Below are 19,892 nucleotides of genomic sequence, written 5' to 3' on the forward strand. Positions count from 1 at the left end.
ATCTGGGAAAAGCAGGCAGAGGCCAGCCCAAGTGGAAAGGAAGATCCTTTTCTGCCAGCTTGAGGATTTGAGAAATCTTAATCCATTTTTTAAAAAATTATTATTATGTTTTTTTCTTGAGATGGAGTCTTGCTCTGTTGCCCAGGCTGGAGTGCAGTGGCACGATCTTGGCTCACTGCAACCTCCACTTGCCAGATTTAAGTGATTCTCCTGCCTCAGGCTCCTGAGTAGCTGGGATTGGAGGCACACGCCACCGTACCCAGCTAATTTTTGTATTTTTAGTAGAGATGGGGTTTCACCATGTTGGCCAGGCTGGTCTTGAACTCCTGACCTCAGGTGATCTGTCCACCTTGGCCTCCCAAAGTGCTGGGATTATAGGCTTGAGTCACCACACCCGACCAAATCCATTCATTTAATTCCTACTTGCCAGCATACAACATGCTATATCATTGACAGTAAACTTGAGCCAACAGGTGAGATTGAACCAAAATAGGTATTTTTTTTTTTTTTTTTGGCAACAACATCATTAAAAAAAAAAAACATTTTTGATACAGGCTGTAATTCTTCCTATTGTTGTATACCCAGCCTCTTTAAAATTTTCATATTTATCTGCCTGGCCCCCAGAGGCATTTGAGTTTGTCTCTACTGCAATATAATCTTCCTTCTCCCAGTCTTCAGGGACTATACAAACAACACTTTAGGGCCAATTAAGGAAAAATTACTAATAACTAACTCCCTGCCTAAACTTAAAAGTTCAAAACAACAGGCCAGTCCTTGTTTAGATATGTTAATTATAACACTTTTATCACCAAAATTCTTTCCTTTCTAAATAACTATTTTTGACCTTGAGCAAAGAAAATAATTTTTTTCTTTAAGTGATACCGTTGTTTGTAAATCTTCATCTGTTTGTGTTCACTCGAGTTCCAAGAACCTGAAAAGAGCAGTAGATTATTTTTTTCGAAGTTGTTGGTGATCTGAGGGATGACTCTTAAGTATAATTATCATGAAAGCTTTGGAAATCTACTGTGCAGAATTCTGCCCGAAGAGATTATGTGTGAAGAGAAGTTTGGTGGCATCTGTACTCATTCTTTCCATTTGAATCAAGTTCTGTTGGGTGAATTTCATACTTGAGTCCTTTGCCTTCAGGAGTTTTAACTAAGGTATAGCTCTTCTGAGTTGAGAAAGACAGAGTATCTTTTGGGTGCATGAAAAACACACACTGCTAGATGCGGTCATTTTCTCTCAACAGTTCTTAATCCAGCATATGTGTAAAGAGGCCAAGGACTCTGACGTCAAATCATTTTATTTCCAGTTTGGGAGAAATAATTTGGGTTTATTGTATTATGGCTCCCATATCATCTTCTCGGCATTCCCATCTTCAGTCTTGCCCTGTGGCTGTTGTGGGCCACATCGGGATAAGCAGTGGCCTTAACTGACCTGGCCTTTCCAGCACATGCTAACTAAGATGGTGCCAATCCCTATAACACTGTTATGTAAAGAGACCTCTTGCCGCTAGGGTGGAGACTTGGCAAATAAATGAAAGCACTAGACTTATTGGTCTCCTGCCTCCTCTTAAAATATCCACAGAAGTTCAGGTTTGAAAAAAAGCAGCACCGTAAAAGAAAAATAAGTGGGTGCTAGAAAGAGAACCTCTGTTCTTGGTTATATTAAAGTGTCTTCTGAATTAATTTCCAGATTTTGAAGGATTCCCTACATAGCAACCCAGGTGCTAAAGTATAAACTGTGTCATGTCATGCCACTCCTGTGCTCAGAACCCTTCAGGGGGTTTCTGTTATGTTTAGAAAAACTCTCAAACTCCTCACCAAGGCTTCAGCCCTGCATGAACTGGCTTCTGATGCTGGCCACACCCTGTTCTCCTCAGCAAATTGGCTTGCTTTTTGTTCTTTGACCATAGTGAGGTTATACCTACGTCAGGGCCTTGCACTTGCTGTTTTCTCTCCCTGAAATACAGTTGTCCCACATCTAGGCATGGCTGACTCCCTTTCCTAATTCAGGGCTCAGCTCAAATGCTGCTTCTGTAGGAGCCTTCTCTGACCACTGCATCTAATGAGCCCCCTCCCCTAAATCTCACTCAAGTCACTCTTTATTCCAGTACCTAGTTTAATATCTTTAATAGTACTGACTGCTGTTAGATGTTATCTTACTTGTTTGCTTATTTTTTTTCCTGTTTATTATTTGTCTCCCCCGACTGGAATGTAAGTTTCATGAAGATAGGATCTACCGTGTGCAGTTATCTCCCCAAAGCCTAGAACATCACCTTTAGTTGGGCCTTAAAGCATCTGTGTTGGGCACATGAAGTAAAGGAATATAATAGTTTGCTATAAGATCTTAAAGTCCTGCATAACATAATTTCCCTAAATTATCTCTTGAGCTGGAAGGAAAGCCTAAAGATTCTGTTTTGGTGTATGCAGATTGTCGTATAACTTGCAGTCAGTGTGTGCATGCAGGGCAACCTGCCTTTAGCCTGATTTCCAACTCTTTGAGGCAGCCTGAACCACTGTTTGTTTTAGCCTTTGCTGAACCTCGGTTCCTTCAGCTATAGAGTGAGAGATTTTGTAGATGATCTCAGAGACCTATTTTTGCTTTTGGATTTTAAGCCACAAAATTCAGTCATAGGAAGGGAAATTAACACTGCTCCTCCCTTTCCCCAAAGAGAAGATTGACAAATGAATTTAAGAATAACTGCTATCTTTTTCTGTCTGGATCTCTTGAAAGTAGGAGAAAAGTTACTTCATGTGTACAGATTCAGGCCAGAAAAGGGAAAATGGTCATTTCCCATCCTTTTGAAAATGGTAAGCAAATAGTTCTCAAGTGAAGCATGCCAGACATCCAAAAATAGATTGAGGAGATTGCAATTTCAAAATATCTGCAGTTGTGATTAGTGACTGTTCTCTGCTAGAGAAGTACCTAGAAGTTTGTCTTTTTTGTTGATTCTGTAGGAATTTTGATCACCGTAAGATACCAACAAGTGACAGAATCAGGGATGAAAATTACTCATTGCATGACAGGATGAGAGCCAACAAGCTAAGAATCATTTGCTGTATTCTTAAGTAATTCTATCTTTTATTTATTCACATATTTTTTTGAGACAAGGTCTTGCTCTGTCTTACTCTGTCTCACTCTGCCCCACTCTGCCCCACTCTGCCCAGTCTGGAGTGCAGTGGCTTGATCATAGCTCACTGCACCCTCAAACTCCGGGGCTCAATTCATCCTCCCACCTCAGCCTTCCAAGTAGCTGGAACTACAGGTGTGAACCACTGTGCCCGGCCAGCTTCTCTCTTTTTGAATTAATCTAAAAGTATAAAACACCCAGTGGTGGGATCTTTGCCAAAATCATTTAGAAGAAATTATTTCCATATAAGAGCTTAACAGTGGCCTTCATGATGTTGATGTTTTGTTTTTTTTTTCTTTCATTTCTCCATATTCTCTTTCATTCCTTAAGATTATGTCAAGTCCAGAACTGTGAGAAATAAATTTCTGCTATTTAAAAATATGTATGTCAAAATCAGGGTTGGGTATCAGTTTGAGAAAACTCGAAATAACAGTAATGACGGTCAGGGCTGATGGGCCAGCTAGCCCCTGGTACCAAGGATCCTCACTTGTGTCTTTTTGCTGTCATGATTCAGTATGGCTGCAGAGGTTCCAGCTGTCATGTCTGCATTCCAGTCAGTGTGCAGGAAGAAGGAGTGAGGGAAGGCAGGCCCCTTCCCTTAAAGATACTTCTCAGAAGTTGCCCTTCTATTTATATATCCTGGGACTAGAACTTAACCCACGTGACCACGCTTAGCTGCAGGGATGGCCCTGTGCCCTGCAGAAAAACTGCAGGTTCTTTAATTAAAGAGGAAGAGAATAGCTAATGGAGTAAACTGCCAGTTTCACCACAAGGTGACGTGTCTTGGAGCCAGTCTTGAGCTGGCAATATAACTCTGGCTGATTTCTCACCTCAGGGGCCTTGCTTTACCTTCCTCTGACCCAAGTGATGTGTAGAGCGAAAGCTTAGATCACATTTCATGTTGCAGTCTCAGGCCCCTGAGGCATCTGGAATTCTCAACAATGTTGTCTTAGTTACTGGTGGGTAACCAAGAACCTCTGGTTTATATTAGAGGCAGTGGCTAGCAATGTAGGCTTCAGGGCCAGACTGCCTGGGTTGAATTCCAGCTCTTAGATTTGCTTGCTATGTGCCTTGGGTGAGTCACTACATTCCTCTGTGCCTTGGTCTCTGCATCTATAAAAGAAGATAATAAAAGTACATACCTCAGAGGGTTGCTATATGGGATCAGGCGAACTGTTTATAAAGCACTGTGAACAACACTTGGCATTTAGAAAGCCCGTGTTTGTGTAAACTATTGTCATCAGTTGCTTCCCAATAATGATATTTGGAAGGAAACACACAGGCTGAGTACCCCACACCCTTTTGTGCTCCAGGATAATGTGTTCCCATCCTGCGACTCACAGCAGCTATAAAAGAACCTGAGATTTAGGAGGGCTGACGAGTCTTGTTTTTGTATTACAGATCACTTTTCTCCAGAGAATGCAAATGACACGGCCAAGGAAACATGCCTAAATTGGTTTTTCAAGATTGCTTCCATCAGGGAACTCATTCCGAGATTGTATCTTTTTTTTTTGTCTGATGATTTTGAAGATAGGCCAAAGAGTTGTACTGTTAATAGAAGCCATGTGATGGGATGTCCTGACATTCTCATTGAAAATTTGGTCCCGTTACAGTTCCAACCTGAAAATACAGGGCAAGCCACATTGTAGAAACCCTTGGACTCTTGCTCTCTCCAAACAGTTTTCTTTTACTTTTTTTTTTTTTCTGAGATAAGGTTTTGCTCTTGTTGCTCAGGCTGGGGTGCAATGGGGTGATCTCAGCTCACTGCATCCTCCGCCTCCTGGGTTCAAGTGATCCTCCTGTCCCAGCCTCTCAAGTAGCTGGGATTACAGGCATGCACCACCACGCCAGTTAATTTTGTATATTTAGCAGAGAGAGGGTTTCTCCATGTTGGTCAGGCTGGTCTCGAACTCCTGACCTCATGATCCACCCGCCTGGGCCTCCCAAAGTGCTGGTGTTACAGGCGTGAGCCAGTGTGTTCTGTGTATTTTCTTTTACTTTGAATATGATGCCATGTATCAGGCTTTTGTTTCCTTGAGGAACATTCCCACATTAATTCTCTCAATTAAAATGCTTCATATTTGTGTTTTCTCGGGTCCAAGAGCTTGAAAGAACAGGGTCAAGCTTTGCAGGGCAAATGCCAATATTGAAGAACAGAGAATTCGACTTATACATAAGTTGCATCTTAGTTATCTGAAGTTCATTCTTTCCCCATAAAGCCTTGATTAGAAATACTCAAAACCCAGTTTGTATTTCATCATGCAACTATGAGTCAACATGTAACATTTTCCACAATTTATTTTAAATAAGTATGAAACTTTGGAAACCATATGTAGAAACCATAAGCTCCCTTGGTTTTCTGGATTGTTGAGGTCCATTGTGGTCCCCATCTCCTAAGACCTGCCTACTTCTGTTCATGGATTGTTTAGTCTTTTCTCCATAGAGAATAGACCTTCTGGAAAATGTCTTCCTTAACAAGATGTTTTTGTAGTTATGTGGAAGCATCCATCCTGAAATGTAACAAATTCCTCTCCAAAACGTAAGGCTCTTCTGTAATATCTAGAACCATAACATTTCTGAAAATCTCCTGTGTGTACACACACAGTAATGGCAATGTAATAGTAGCCATTATTCACTGAGTACTTAGTGTATATTAAGCACCTTCTGTGCATTTTCTCATTGAATCCAAATGAAACTTAGTGAAGTAGAGAAACCATCTTCATACCCATACTAGGGAAAAGAAAGCTCAGACCTAAAGAAGTTGATTGAGTTGGTCATGGAAGATCAGCTCAACTGGATTTGAATCTTGGCTTTACCGATACTGGATGTATGGTCTTGAGCAAATTATTTAGAGCCTCAGAACCTCAGGCTCCCTCTCCTGGGAACATGGCCCTAAGAAAAGGTCTCAGGGGGTCCTTTGGGTCACACTTGCAACAATGAGAGTCACACTTGCAACAATGAGAGTCACACCTGGCACATGGTGGGCCTGTGATCAGTGTTGGCTACTGCTGTTGATGATGATGATGATGAAATTGATGACATCAGAATCAGAAGCCTTTGCCCTTAGTGGCTTGGGCCCATGCTACTCTAATTTATCACAATGTTTTGAGAGTAGTTACAGGATATGGGGGACCCAGATCTGCCTTCTGCAGGGCAGGTGAAATGCTGAGTCATGTTAGATAGCTAGATAATAAATTCCTTGAAGTCAGAGAGTGACTGATTGATGGTGCTCCACAGATAACTCTTCTGATTGGCTTTAGAATTTATCTCAAATGTGTTGGATTTGGATCTAGGGATACCTGGAGTCATTTGGGGGATAACATGGGTGCTGAAGAAACAGTTATTTTGCCTGACCAGTTGGAGGAGGATAATGCCTTAGGCAGAGGGAAGACATGTTGCAGGAGAAATAAATCATAATTCATATTGTTGGTGGTGGGGATGCCAGATGCCAGCCTGAGATTAAAGGAAGGGACAGGATACAGGACAGTGTATCTGTGGCAAATGAAATAGATGTGGAGAGAAGATCAAGGGCTGCCCAGTCAATGGAAAATAATTGGAGACAAAAACTGTTAAAATTAGTGAAATAAATGTGACTCGAGTGGGGAAAAAATGTGGTTAGCCTCCAGCACTGCGCAAATGATAAAGATGAAAGAAATCATTCAATGAATGAATTGTATCAGAAGAGAAAGACTGTTGTTACATTGCCTTAGAAAACTGAAACTCTGACCTTGGTTTGTTACTGAAACTTGATTTTTCTCCCCCCCCAGCCCCCAAATTTAAGAAGTTTTCATTTTATCTTTATTTTAAAAATAAAAGAACAGCGAGTTCTCACGTCAGGTATAATGCTGTCCTCTTTTTGTCTCTTGCAGGGGAATTTCAGAGTGCCTGCCTCGATTGACATGCATGATCAGAGGGATCGGAGACCCGCTGGTGTCCGTGTATGCCCGTGCCTACCTGTGCCGGGTAGGCCATGCGAGTCGCTGCCCTTGACAGCACGGCTCCTGCCCATCTCCTTGAATGTTTACGTGGGGCTCTCCACCACTCCGCAAGTCATTGAGAGAAGGACTTTATTAGCTGCTAATTTTAGATCGTGGCTCTGCCACAGAAAATAGAACTATAGGGTTTGTTTTAAAAATTAATTTTAAAGTAGACCAACTTACCATAGCTCTAATTAGGGGATGTTTAAGGTCGTCATCTTACAAATGAACTGGTTTTCAGAATTAATTGTTTTGCAGTTCTTCCTGGGAAGGAGGCTCCCAGGGCCTTTAGGCTGACAGATTTTTTTTCATTGACTTGAAGTATGCTCTTCCTTTGTCTTGACTTTGAGTGCTTTATTAGTTTTCCTCTTGGCAGGGGAGCAGTGTCCCACATGATGGCAGGCCTCAGGGTCTGTGTGGCCTGGCCTAGGTGGCTGCTGTGAAAGGGGCTGGGGGAACTGATTAGAAATTGTTTGCCCATGCCCTGCTTTAAAGCACCATGAGGCTTCAACTAAGCTGTTAAGTTTTTTGTGTTTCAAAAAACATAACCAATGAAGGGTATATGATCTGTATTATTATTATTATTTTTTTTTTGAGACAGAGTCTCACTGTGTCCCCCCGGCTGGAATGTAGTGGTGCCATCTCAGCTCACTGCAACCTCCATCTCCCGGGTTCAAGCGATGCTCCTGCCTCAGCCTCCTGAGCAGCTGGGATTATAGGTGCATGCCACCTCGTCTGGCTAATTTTTGTATTTTTATTAGAGATGGAGTTTCACCATGTTGGCTAGGCTAATCTCAAACTCCTGACCTTAAGTGATCTGTCCACCTCGGCCTCCCAAAGTGCTGGGATTACAGGCATGAGCCGCTGCGTCCAGCCAGTATATGGTTTCTCCATAGTTTTCTTCAACTCACTCAGGGGCTTTTGCCTCTGTCAGGACTCCTCTAGCAGTGAGAATTTTCGCCATCGTCCCGTGAATATTGCACATCCTTAGAGGGGGATCATTGCCCCTGGTAAGCCCCAGACTTCCTTGAGGACAAAGCTGCAGTTAGAACCTCCCCCGTGAGTTTGCACCTTATTAAATCAGAAGGTGAGAACGTGTAGCCTGTGATTTGCTGCTTCTGCATGACAGCCAGCAAATGTCGGAAGTCCTGTGGTCTCAAGTGTCATGAAAAACTAAGTCAGTGCCCTCAGAGTGAGGAGCTGATATCCATTATGAGGGGTACTTTTTATAGGTGTGTTTTTTGATACTGAGAATGAAAGAAAAAACCTTTCATTTTTCCTCTTCGTAGCAGAGGCCAAAGTGTGTATGCATCGCCTGCTTGAAAACTGGGTGGGATTTTTTATCCAGGGACATCAGGTGTGTGTCCAAGAGCAACTTTTGAATATATTAAAGCTTGACTACTCCTCCCAAGTCAGTGTTTGCTGAGGCCCTACTGTGCACAAAACACAATGCTGCATACTCTGGGAGAGATGCAAAGATATTGTTTGCATATTTCTTCTCTTTTTTTTCTTGAGCTGGAGTCTGGCTCTGTTGCCCATGCTGGAGTGCAGTGGCACGATCTCAGCTCACTGCAACCTCTGCCTCCTGGGTTCAAGTGATTCTCATGTCTCAGCCTCCCAAGTAGCTGGGATTACAGGTGCCTGCCACCATGCGCAGCTAATTTTTGTATTTTTAGTAGAAATGGGATTTCACCATCTTGGCTAGGCTGATCTTGAATGCCTCACCTTAGGTGAGTTGCCTTCCCCAGCCTCCCAAATTGCTGGGATTACAGGTGTGAGCTACTGCACCTGGCTTTGTGTATTTCTACTCTGCTGCCTTTTGCCTTGTAGAACACAGCAAATGCTTTGAACACATCTTGACATCATTTCAATAAGGCCTGATGTCAGAGACCCTTGACAAAGACTTAGCATCATGCTGTGTGTTATGCAGATGATTCTGGTTATTAAAGAGAAATCAGAAAGTGGTGAAGTATGCATTCTTGCAAGCCAGTTCCCTTTTAATGTTTGAAGTCAGGTACATGAGATAGGGTAGACGATCATGTTTGTTACATATAAAATGCCTTTGAATGGCAGATGCAACTTGAAAACACAGTGATGATGAGAGGATGCAGAGGACAAAGCAGACCCATTTCAGCAAGACTGGTAGTAAAGTGCCCTGCGTCTGTTGAAATCATTTTTGTCAGTCCAGGCAGTGCCTCGATTCCTCTTGTTGGGTAGTTTCTATAAGTGTTTTAACATAAAAAGAAGGAGAGAGGCTGGGCACAGTGGCTCATGCCTGTAATCTCAGCACTTTGGGAGGCCGAGGTGGCAGATCACTTGAGGTCAGGAGTTCAAGACCAGCCTGGCCAACATGGCGAAAACCTGTCTCTACTAAAATATACAAAAATTAGCCAGGTGTGGTACGGACCTGTTGTCCCAGCTACTCTGGAGGCTGAGGCATGAGAATTACTTGAACCCAGGAGGCGGAGGTTGCAGTGAGCCAAGATCTTGCCACTACATTCTACCCTAGGTGACAGAGCGAGACTGCCTTAAACAAAAAAAATAATATTAAGAGGCAGCCTGTGTATTAGTAAGGATTCTTTCAGTTGCAAGTGGCAAAAACCCAGTTGATGCTACTTTAAGCAAAAATAGGAACTTACTGGCCAGTGTCTGGAGAGGCCAGGGGTACTGCAGGCATGGCTGGATTCAGGGCCTCAAAGGGTGCCATCAAGAATTAACCTCTCCTCACATCGCTCAGCTCTGCTTTCCTCTGAGTTGGCTTCATTCTGTGGCTTGTTATTTTTATGTGATGGCCCATAGTGGCCTCTGGTTTCCATCCTACCACCTTGGGAAAGTGTGTCTTCTCGCCAGTAAATCTAGCCAGAGCCTCAGGGCTGATTCTGGGGGATCACTTCAGGTTGCTTGTACACCCTAGACGAGTTGCTGTGGCCATGGGTTGGGGTCTGTATGCTTACTGACTAGGCCTGGGTCACATGCCCCCGCCTGGAACTCGGGGTGGAGTGGATCCAGTTCTACCACAAACCTTATGGTCTGAGAGGAAGATTTGATTCTCCGGAGATAAATCTAATCTGCAAATACCAGCAACAAGGGGAATGAATGCTGGGCAGGCCGAAACAGCAGATGGGAATCATGAGCAATACCCTTGCCACTCTGGGTAGAAATCTTTTAAACCCAAGCAGATATCCAAGCTGCCCACTTGGCCCGATGAGAAGAGAAAAACAGAAAACAAAAGCTCTGAGTGGGTTGAGTGTGGGGGAAGCCTGAAGCTGTTTATTATTAAAGGAAGATATGATTAACTCCTAAGTCACAGCCCCTTCAGCTCATCTCCATGGCTCGGCCAGGCTGGCCTTTGCTGTCACCTAACAGATAATTATTGTCTTTTCTGCAATATGATTAAGTGGAAGGAGAATCAGAACATGGTAGAACTGGATCTGATGTTTTTTGTTAGTATGTGTGTTTTTTTTTTAATCTATGTGCTTGTCCTTGGAAACAGCACTTCCTGTACCCAACAACCATAGAGCTGTTCTTGGAATGCTCACACCCTGGTGGTTTCAAATGCCATCTGAAAAACATTAATGTTACCCATCATGACCTCTAGGTTGTGGAAGGTGAACTGGAGAAATCTATCCCCATTTGAGGAAACAGGGATCCAGTCTTGCTCTGTTGCCAAGGCTGGAGTGCAGTGGTGCAATCTCGGCTCACTGCAACCTCTACCTTCCAGGTCCAAATGATCCTCCCACCGCAACGTCCCGAGTAGCTGGGGGGCACTACAGGTGTCCGCCACCACGCCTGGCTAATTTTTGTGTTTTTAGTAGATACAGGGTTTCACCATGTTGGCCAGGCTGGTCTCAAACTCCTAACCTCAAGTGATCCGCCCACCTGGACCTCCTAAAGTGCTGCGATTACAGGTGTGAGCCACTGCAGCCCAGCCTACGAAGTTGTTTTTGTGGTTAAGCAGCAATTTAGAATTGAAGTGTTTCTGAGGAGCTTAGTTTAAGAAATGCTATGATGTTGTGTTTTAAACATATGAACCCCTCTCCATAGCTCATCCCACCACTTTTCCATCTAACCCCAGTGCCTGGCACCTTCTTTATGATTAGTAAATTTCTTCAGCTAGAAATGTTACAGTCTGTTTTTTAAACAATGAGGTCAGGACCCACTGGATTATAGCATTGTTACACTTCATGCTCTTCTTATATAAAATGGCATAAAATGCTTTAAAATTGTGTCTGCTCTTATTGCTGCCTTGCAAAGAATAAATTTATATAGCTTTTAACTAACTGTGTAACGGGGGCAGCATCACATCTGAAATCCAAGCCGACTCTCTCACATACTGTAATCTTTGTGCTTCATCTGGTAAGTACAACCACGTGAGTTCGTGTCTTTTTTTTTTTTTTTTTTGTATACACAATCTTGAGAGTACCTTCCTTTTTAGGTCTGCATTGATTTGTTCTCATGGTTATCTGTTCAGAAATATATTCAATGCCTTTGGGGAATAGTAAAGAAGAGTACTGTAAATGTTGCCCTTTTTTTCATTAAAAATAGCTTCTGTGGTCTTTCTTATAAAAGCAATACATGTTTATTGAATAAGAAAACAGACTGGGTGTGGTGGCTCACACCTGTAATCCCAGCACTTTGGGAGGCTGAGGTGGGTGGATCATCTGAGGTCAGGAGTCAAGACCAGCTTGGCCAACATGGTGAAACCCCTTCTCTACTAAAAATACAAAAATTAGCTGGGTGTGGTGGCACATGCCTGTAATCTCCCTACTTGAGAGGCTGAGGCAGGAGTATTACTTGAACACGGGAGGTGGAGGTTGCAGTAAGCCAAGGTTATGCCACCATACTCCAGCCTGGGCAACAGAGTGAGACTCTGTTTCAAAAAAGAAAAGAAGTAATGCTAGCACTTTGGGAGGCCGAGGTGGGCAGATCATGAGGTCAGAAATTTGAGACCAACCTGGCCAACATGGTGAAACTCCTCCCTACTAAAAACACAAAAATTAGCCCCGCATGGTGGCACATGCCTGTAATCTCAGCTACTCAGGAGGCTGAGGCAGGAGAATCGCTTGAACCAGGGTGTCGGAGGTTGCAGTGAGCAGAGATCAGAGATCTTGCCACTGCACTCCAACCAGATGACAGATCGTGCCACTGCACTCCAGCCTGGTGACAAAAAAAATTAATTTTCTAGACTTTTTCCATGTCTATAAACATAGGTATATGTGTTTTAATTTACAAAAGTAAAATCATACTGTGGTTATTATTTGCAACCAGTTTTTTCTTTTGTCTGGCTGCAGGTGGGAATGGAAGTGGCCCCACATCTCAAAGAAAGCCTAAATAAGAACTTTTTTGACTTCCTCCTTACATTCAAACAGGTAAGAGAACACTGTCAGAATAGCTAATAGGTATAACAGTTTTGTGATAGCAAATTCACAAAACCCGTTTGGTTTTCCAAGTTGAGAATGCCTTTAAGCTCTTTACATGTGCAAGCCCTGAAAAAAATTACACTAGCTTCTGTTGGAGACAATTAAAATGTGTTGATTGTACTGAAGAAGCGGAGAAAGTTGATATGCATGTGTTAACAGGAAACGTCTCCAGTCGATCAGGCTTGCTTCTTAGCATCTGCTGGCTCCATTTTTATCAGATTCCTGCTTTCCACAGCGCTTACTCCCAAAATGGCTCAGCTTGGTGATAATGAGAAACTTTCTGCATGCTTTTTCTGTTTTTAAAAAACAACTGAGAAACCAGGCTATTTCTCTCAGGGCCATCCACATGCTTACAAGTATGCACGATCTGTGAGCTGTGTATGTTTTGTTGTTTGATTTTTCCCCTCCTTTTCTAAGTGTTTGTTTGGTCTCCTGTAGATTCATGGGGATACGGTCCAGAACCAGCTGGTGGTCCAAGGAGTGGATCTCCCATCGTACCTCCCCTTGTACCCGCCTGCCATGGACTGGATCTTCCAATGCATCTCCTACCATGCCCCCGAGGTAACTGCCAGGTGGCTTCATTGTGACACTCCTGTCTGGTGACAGCTCCTACACACTGTGCCCTTTAATGTAAATAGGACCCTTACATAACAGCGTCAGCAATGTTAGCACTAACCAGCCTTTATAGAGGGCTTGCCATGGTGGCTGGTTCTGTGCTAAGTGCTTTTCTGAAATTGTCTCATTTTAACAACTGTGGGAGGGGAGCATGGTGGCTCAGAGAGGCCATATACCTAGGTGAGGTCACACAGCTAGAAAGCAGTTGGTGGCTGGGTGCGGTGGCTCATATCTGTAATCCCAGCACTTCGCAAGGCCAAGATGGGAGGATCACTTGACTTGAGGAGTTTGAGACCAGCCTGGGCAACATAGTGAAACTCTTATCTCTACAAAAAAAAAAAATACAAAAAATTAGCCAGGCATGGTGATATACACCTATAGTCCCAGCTCCTCAGGAGGCTGAGATGGGAAGACAACTTGAGCCCTAGAGTTCAAGGCTACAGTGAGCTGTGATTGTACTACTGTGCTCCAGCCTGAGTGACAGAGCAAGACACTGCCTCATTAAAAAAGAAAAAAAAGAAGGTGGTTGGTGACTTGATAGAAACCCATAGAATTGGGCTCCGTGGCCAACAAGCCTTATTGCCTCTTCACTTACCTTCATGTACCCCTTTTGTGTTTATAATCAATAAAGTCTGTAGAGCAGGTATTTTACGGAAGGAAACTAAAACTCAGATGCTTAATTGCTTTTGTAAGATTCTTTTTCTTTTTTTTCTTTTTTGCCAGTTGAAGTATTGTCAGGAATTGAAGTGACATCAGAATCATAGCAGACATGTTTTTTTCTTTTCTAAGACTGAGAAGCAGTTTTCGTAGAACGTGAAGACTGTGATAGGCCGGGCATCGTGGTCCTTACCTATAATCCCAGCACCTTTGGGAGGCTGAAGCGGGCAGATCACTTGAGGTCAGCAGTTCAAGAGCAGCCTGTCTAGCATGGAATCACCATTCTTGGCTATTTTTTTTTGAGACGGAGTCTTGCTCTGTTGCCAGGCTAGAGTGCAGTGGCATGATCTTGGCTCATTGCAACCTCCGTCTCCTGGGTTCAAGCGATTCCCCTGCCTCAACCTCCCAAGGAGCTGGGACCACAGGTGCACGCCACCATGCTAGGCTAATTTTTTGTATTTTAATAGAGACGCGGTTTCACCATGGCCAGGATGGTCTTGATCTCCTGACCTCATGATCCGCCCGCCTCAGCCTCCCAGAGTGCTGGGATTACAGGTGTGAGCCACCGTGCCCAGCCATTTTTTGTATTTTTTTGTAGAGATGGAGTTTCACTATGTTGCCCAGGCTGATTTTATGTAGAGACCCCAGCTACTCGGGAGGCTAAGGCAGAGAATGGCTTGAACCTGGGAGGCAGAGGTTGCAGTGAGCCAAGATCGCACCACTGTACTCCAGCCTGGGTGACAGAGCCTGGGGCTCAAAATAAAAAGAAGACTGTCTTGTGACATGTACCCATTGTTTTTAATCTGATTTTGCCTTTCGCTAAAATAAGAAGGAAAAAAAAATAAGCGTTCTCATTTCACCACGTCAATTCTGCTTGTATGTTTCCATCATTCAGTGGAATAGCAAGGGAACAGTCAAAAAAAAAAAAAAAGACTGATAGATGAAGCTTTCCTTGTCTTTCTTTGATAGTTGAAAAGAGAGACTAACTACAAAACAAGGATACATAGAGCAAAGCAAAGTTGAAAGACATCTGCCTTTTCCTAGATGTTGTCAACAGATGACTTTAACCAAGCAATCCTACTTTTAAGAATTTATTCTGTAAGTAGACAAGTGCATAAACATTATAAATACACACAGATGTACACATGGTTTGTTCATGGTAATGCAAAATTGAAGGCAGGCATAAGAGAGGACTGGTTAAATTACGGTATATGCATTCAGTGGAATGTCATGGGGCCATTTATAATGATGGAGACTCCTGATGACTTGTACATATGGACGTAAGGGTATTCATGGTATATGGCTGAGGGCAAAAAGACAGTTACACACATTGCTGTGTGTGTTGTAAGTGGCAGTGTGGCCTAGCATTCAGGTGTGGGCTCTGGAGTTGTAGTGCCTGGGTCTATATCTCAGCTTCATTATAGCTGTTGTGATAGGGTAGGGAGCAGATAACATTCCTAACCACTCTGAGCCTTCTTTCTTCGTCTGTAAAATGGGAACAATATTAATAATTCCTATTTTCTAGTCTGTTGCAAGGATCAAAGAAGTCACTGTATCTGTGGTGCTTAGTGTAGCCCCTCATACATCTTAGTACTCGCAGACATGATTTTTATATCTGTGCGAGAGAGTTGGGAAGGAAAATGACAGTACATTACTGGAGTGTGAGATTTGGGGCTGTCATAACGTACTTTTATTGGCCCATCTGTTTTTTTCTTTCTTCCTTTGAGACACAGTCTGGCTCTGTCACCCAGTCTGGAGTGCACTGGTGGAATCTCAGCTCGCTGTAACCTCCGCCTCCCAGGTTCAAATAATTCTCATACATCAGCCTCCTGAGTAACTGGGACTACAGGCATGCACCACCACACCCAGCTAATTTTTGTATCTTTAGTAGAGATGCGATTTCACCATGTTGATCTCGTGCTGATGTTGAACTCCTGGCCTCAAGTGATCTGCCCGCCTTGGCCTCCCAGAGTGCTGGGTTCACAGACGCAAGCCAGCACACCCGGCCACCCATCTCTGTTTTCTGACTTTTCCACAAGTATGCACTGCTTCCATTTTTACTTTTTGAGATTCTAAATTAGGAGAAAAACAGGGACATCTTGTACTTCAGGTGAATGGTCTGGTAAGACTATTCTGTTAAGTAAATTGATTTTAATCAAGCCAGTATAAAGGGAAGATTGAAATTTTGCTGCTGGTTCTCTATGATCCTCAGCATAGTTTCAGCAACTACATGCTGTCCTCGCTTCTGGGAAAGGTACCATGAAATTAACTGTTTCCTCGCTATTCCACTGAATGTTGGAAACATATAAGCAGGACTGACGTGGTGAAATGAGAACACTTATTTTTTCTTCTTATTTTAGCAAAAAGCAAAATCAGATTAAAAACAAAAGATACATGTCACAAGGCAGTCTTTTTATTTTAAACCTGAGTCACCTCAAAGGATGGCAGAAGCTGGGAACAGAGCTTTCCTGGGAGTAAGCTCTAGGAAATCATTATTGCACTAGAATAAGTGATTTAAAAATTAGGTCACCTGAATAATAATAAACTCTGATTCTTGGGTGCATTTAAATAAGGGACATACAGTGTCTAAAAAAAAATAATCATTTTCAAACTGCAGAAGAATTGATGTTGGTGTGGAAGGTGGTGTTAAAGGTGCATGTGGGCTGGGCTCAGTGGCTCATGCCTATAATCCCAGCACTTTGGGAGGCCGAGGTGGGTGGATCGTGAAGTCAAGAGATTAAGACCATCCTGGCCAACATGGTGAAACCCCGTCTCTACTAAAAATACAAAAATTAGGTGGGCATGGTGGCGCACACCTATAGTCCCAGCTACTCGGGAGGCTGAGGCAGGAGAATTGCTTGAACCCAGGAGGCGGAGGTTGTGGTGAGCTGAGATTGCACCATTGCACTCCAGCCTGGGTAACAAGAGTGAAACTCCGTCTCAAAAAAAAAAAAAAAAAAAAGTGCATGTGACAGTTTGATGCCTAAAAGCTCTTTCATAGTGGCTGCTATGAGTCACCTGCAGAGTAGAACTGTGTGTATCCCTTAGAGGACTTCAAAATAGGGGATGGTAAAGTTCAGCTGCAGCAGATGGTAATATACAGGGCAGGTGGGTGAGAGAGGGAAAGGAGAAATACCTTTAGTTGTGAATACCTGATCTACAGAATTGCAAATCAAAATTGAAATCTGAGGTAAAAAAAAATCAAGGTATGTCTTAGTCCGTTCAGGCTGCCATAACAAGGCACCATAAAAAGTTTAAATCACACATGCAGTCTTGGCCTGACTTATTCTCTCTCTTCCTTTACTTTCGAAGTGGGTAAATAATATAAATAACCTAATCTGGAGATCACCTTAAAAAATCCAACAGTTAAATATGGTTGTGGTTCTCCATCTCCATATATATTGGTAAAATGTCACTGAATTAGACACAAAGACATATTCTTCTTCCCCCAAAAAGGATGCCTGTAAAACCTGGTGAAATTGTCTAGTTAGTTGTATTATACCAGTGTCAGTTTCCTAGCTTTAATAATGCATTATAGTTATATAAGCAGGAGAAGCTGGGTAGTGGGTACCCAGGACTTCTCTCTACTGTTTTTTTCAATTACTGATGAGTCCATAACTAATTCAAAATAAAATGTCTTAAAATTCCTTCAATTGGGATGAATACTCCATTCTCTTTGATGTCATTATGTATTGCATGCCTGTATCAAAACATCTCATTTTCCCATAAATATATACATTTACTATGTACCCACAAAAAATAAAAATTAGGCCAGGTGTGGTGGCACATGCCTGTAATCCCAGCACTTTGCGAGACCAAGGCAGGCAGATCACTTGAGGTCAGGAGTTGGAAACCAGCCTGGCCAACATGGGAAATCCCTGTCTACTAAAAATATAAAAATGAGCTGAGTGTGGTGGCATGTGCCTGTAATTGCAGCTACTCAGGAGGCTGAGGCAGGAGGATTACTTGAGCCTGGGAGATGGAGGTTGCAGTGAGCCAAGGTTGTGCCACGGCACTCCAGCCTGGGCAGCAGAGCAAGACTCTGTCTCAAAGAAAGAATAAATAAATTAAAAAAAATAAATTATTAAAAATTAAACAGAAAACTAAAACATCTGTCAGGGGCAGTTTGAAAATTGATGTTATATCCATGGCATGGATTCCTCAGCTGTTATAAAGAGTGAGGTAGATTTATGTAATAACATGGAGAAGAGAGGGCCATCTAGATTCTCCATTTAAATATTCTCCAGCCCAGTATTGATAAAAGTATCCCATTGTGTAGAAATTCCATTGTGTTAAAACAAAACTAGACTTCTGTAATAATATGTGTCCGTAAGGCATAGACAGAGTTCTAGATAAGAACATCAAAGTTCTAGATAAACACCAAAGTGTTGACAGTGGCGATTTCTAGGACATGGAGATTGGGAGGGGGCCTTTCACATCTTTCTTAATGCATGTCAGTGTTGTTGGAATGTTTATCTATAAAGCATTTCCTATTTTTACAATGTTTAGAAAAACAATGAAATGTTACATAAATAAGTGGCATACAGGGCCAACAACAGTAACAAAAGCCAGCATGCCAAGCAAATGCCTGCCTGTGAATCTTCAAGTTCTGGTGTGTGTGAAAATGAAAGAAATATGCTGAGCTGCTAGTATTTCAGTGGTTGAGCCCAGCCAGAAGGCTTGTTTCGATCTCAGTCTGCTTTGAGCTATTGTTCATGATGTTCTTGCCAAAGATAATCAATTCTGTCACTTCTCAGAGAGGAGAAAAATCAGTAACCTCCAGCAGTCCTGCCTAGGGATCCATAACATTTGACTCTCTGGGCACTTACATGTATTCCTAAGTTCCTTTATGACAGCAGAGCCTTTGGTTTTTTAAAGTTATATTCTTGGATGCATTTTTAGTGCATATATCTTTTGTGATAGAGGGAACTTTTTAAACATTTATCTTGTCTTAGTGGTAAGATCTGCGTTTCCGAGAGGCTGGCACGTCTGCCAGGGACTCTTGGCCAGCAAGAGAGTTCCAACCTGAATAGGGGAGTGTGCGGGAAGAAAAGAGAGAGAGAAAGCGAGGTCTGGAGGACTGAGTAAGCGATTGCTCAAACAGCCAATTTATTTTGCACACAGTTAGTATATATATCTTTGTCCTACTTCATTTGCAGGAACAGACACCATTATCTCATACATCAAAGGGAACCGAAAGTCCTCGGGATACAAGCTTAGGCAGCAGATAACACAATAGTAAAATCACATACATAATCGGATACAATTAAGTTGTCCAGGTGGGTCTCATTATCAGGTTGCGGAAACCTAAAGTTAAAAAGTCATCTATCTATGCAAGGCACCAGAGAGGTAGTAAGCCTGTTATCTATGCAAACAGCAGTTATAAGAACAAGCACAGGACCCAGCAAATGGGTAGACAAAGTCATAAAATGCAGAAACAGAAAATAAACACAGTGTCTTCTCAGACCACATAGGTATCACCTCATTGTCTAGCAAAGTTGTTTTTAGATATCCTTTGATCTCAGTTTAACTTTCCCAGATCTCGACTACCTCCAGCGGGAAACTGTGTCCGGGCTCAAGCTCACCATATGGTGAGGCCCAATTCTGAGGGGCTTCACATGGGAGCAATCCCCACAGTAAGAATCTTCTGTCCATACATTGGGATTTGCCCTAGTTAATCTTTCCAGAATTGGTGGGACAGGAGATCTCATTCATGTGTATGTGTATGTGTATGTGTGCGTGTGTGTGCCGTGCGCGTATATGAGATAGAGTAAACCTCATGAAGGCATGTATTTCTGTCTGTTTTCCTCCCCATCTTATCCTCAGTGTCTGAAACAGGGGCTGGTATAGTCATCCCTTGGTATACTTGGGGGATTGATTCTGGGATCTCCATGCATATATCTTTTTTGTTTTGTTTTTTTGAGACAGAGCCTTGCTCTGTCACCCAGGCTGAAGTGCAATGGCCTGATCTCTGCTCACTGCAATCTCTGCCTCCTGGGTTCAAGTGATTTTCCTGCCTCAGCCTCCCGAGTAGCTGGGACTACAGGTGCATCACCATGTCTGCCTAATTTTTGTATTTTTAGTAGAGAT

The 19,892-nt window shown here is 42.8% G+C and overlaps 1 protein-coding gene across 2 annotated transcripts in view; it reads left to right on the plus strand.

Annotated features, from left to right (window-relative positions):
* The window catches only part of VPS35L (VPS35 endosomal protein sorting factor like), a 149,126-nt gene that overhangs the window by 51,609 nt on the left and 77,625 nt on the right, over positions 1-19,892 (plus strand). For both annotated transcript variants that reach the window (XM_021672319.2, XM_064362545.1), the window contains exons 10-14: positions 4,535-4,631; positions 5,625-5,672; positions 7,003-7,096; positions 12,402-12,479; positions 12,969-13,091. In XM_021672319.2, coding sequence (XP_021527994.2) covers positions 4,535-4,631; positions 5,625-5,672; positions 7,003-7,096; positions 12,402-12,479; positions 12,969-13,091 — 440 coding nt within the window. The remainder of the gene's footprint in view (positions 1-4,534; positions 4,632-5,624; positions 5,673-7,002; positions 7,097-12,401; positions 12,480-12,968; positions 13,092-19,892) is intronic.

The sequence above is a fragment of the Aotus nancymaae genome, unplaced genomic scaffold (assembly GCF_030222135.1).
Source record: "Aotus nancymaae isolate 86718 unplaced genomic scaffold, 86718_ANA_hifiasm-v0.15.2.pri h1tg000049l, whole genome shotgun sequence".
Taxonomy (NCBI): domain Eukaryota; kingdom Metazoa; phylum Chordata; class Mammalia; order Primates; family Aotidae; genus Aotus; species Aotus nancymaae.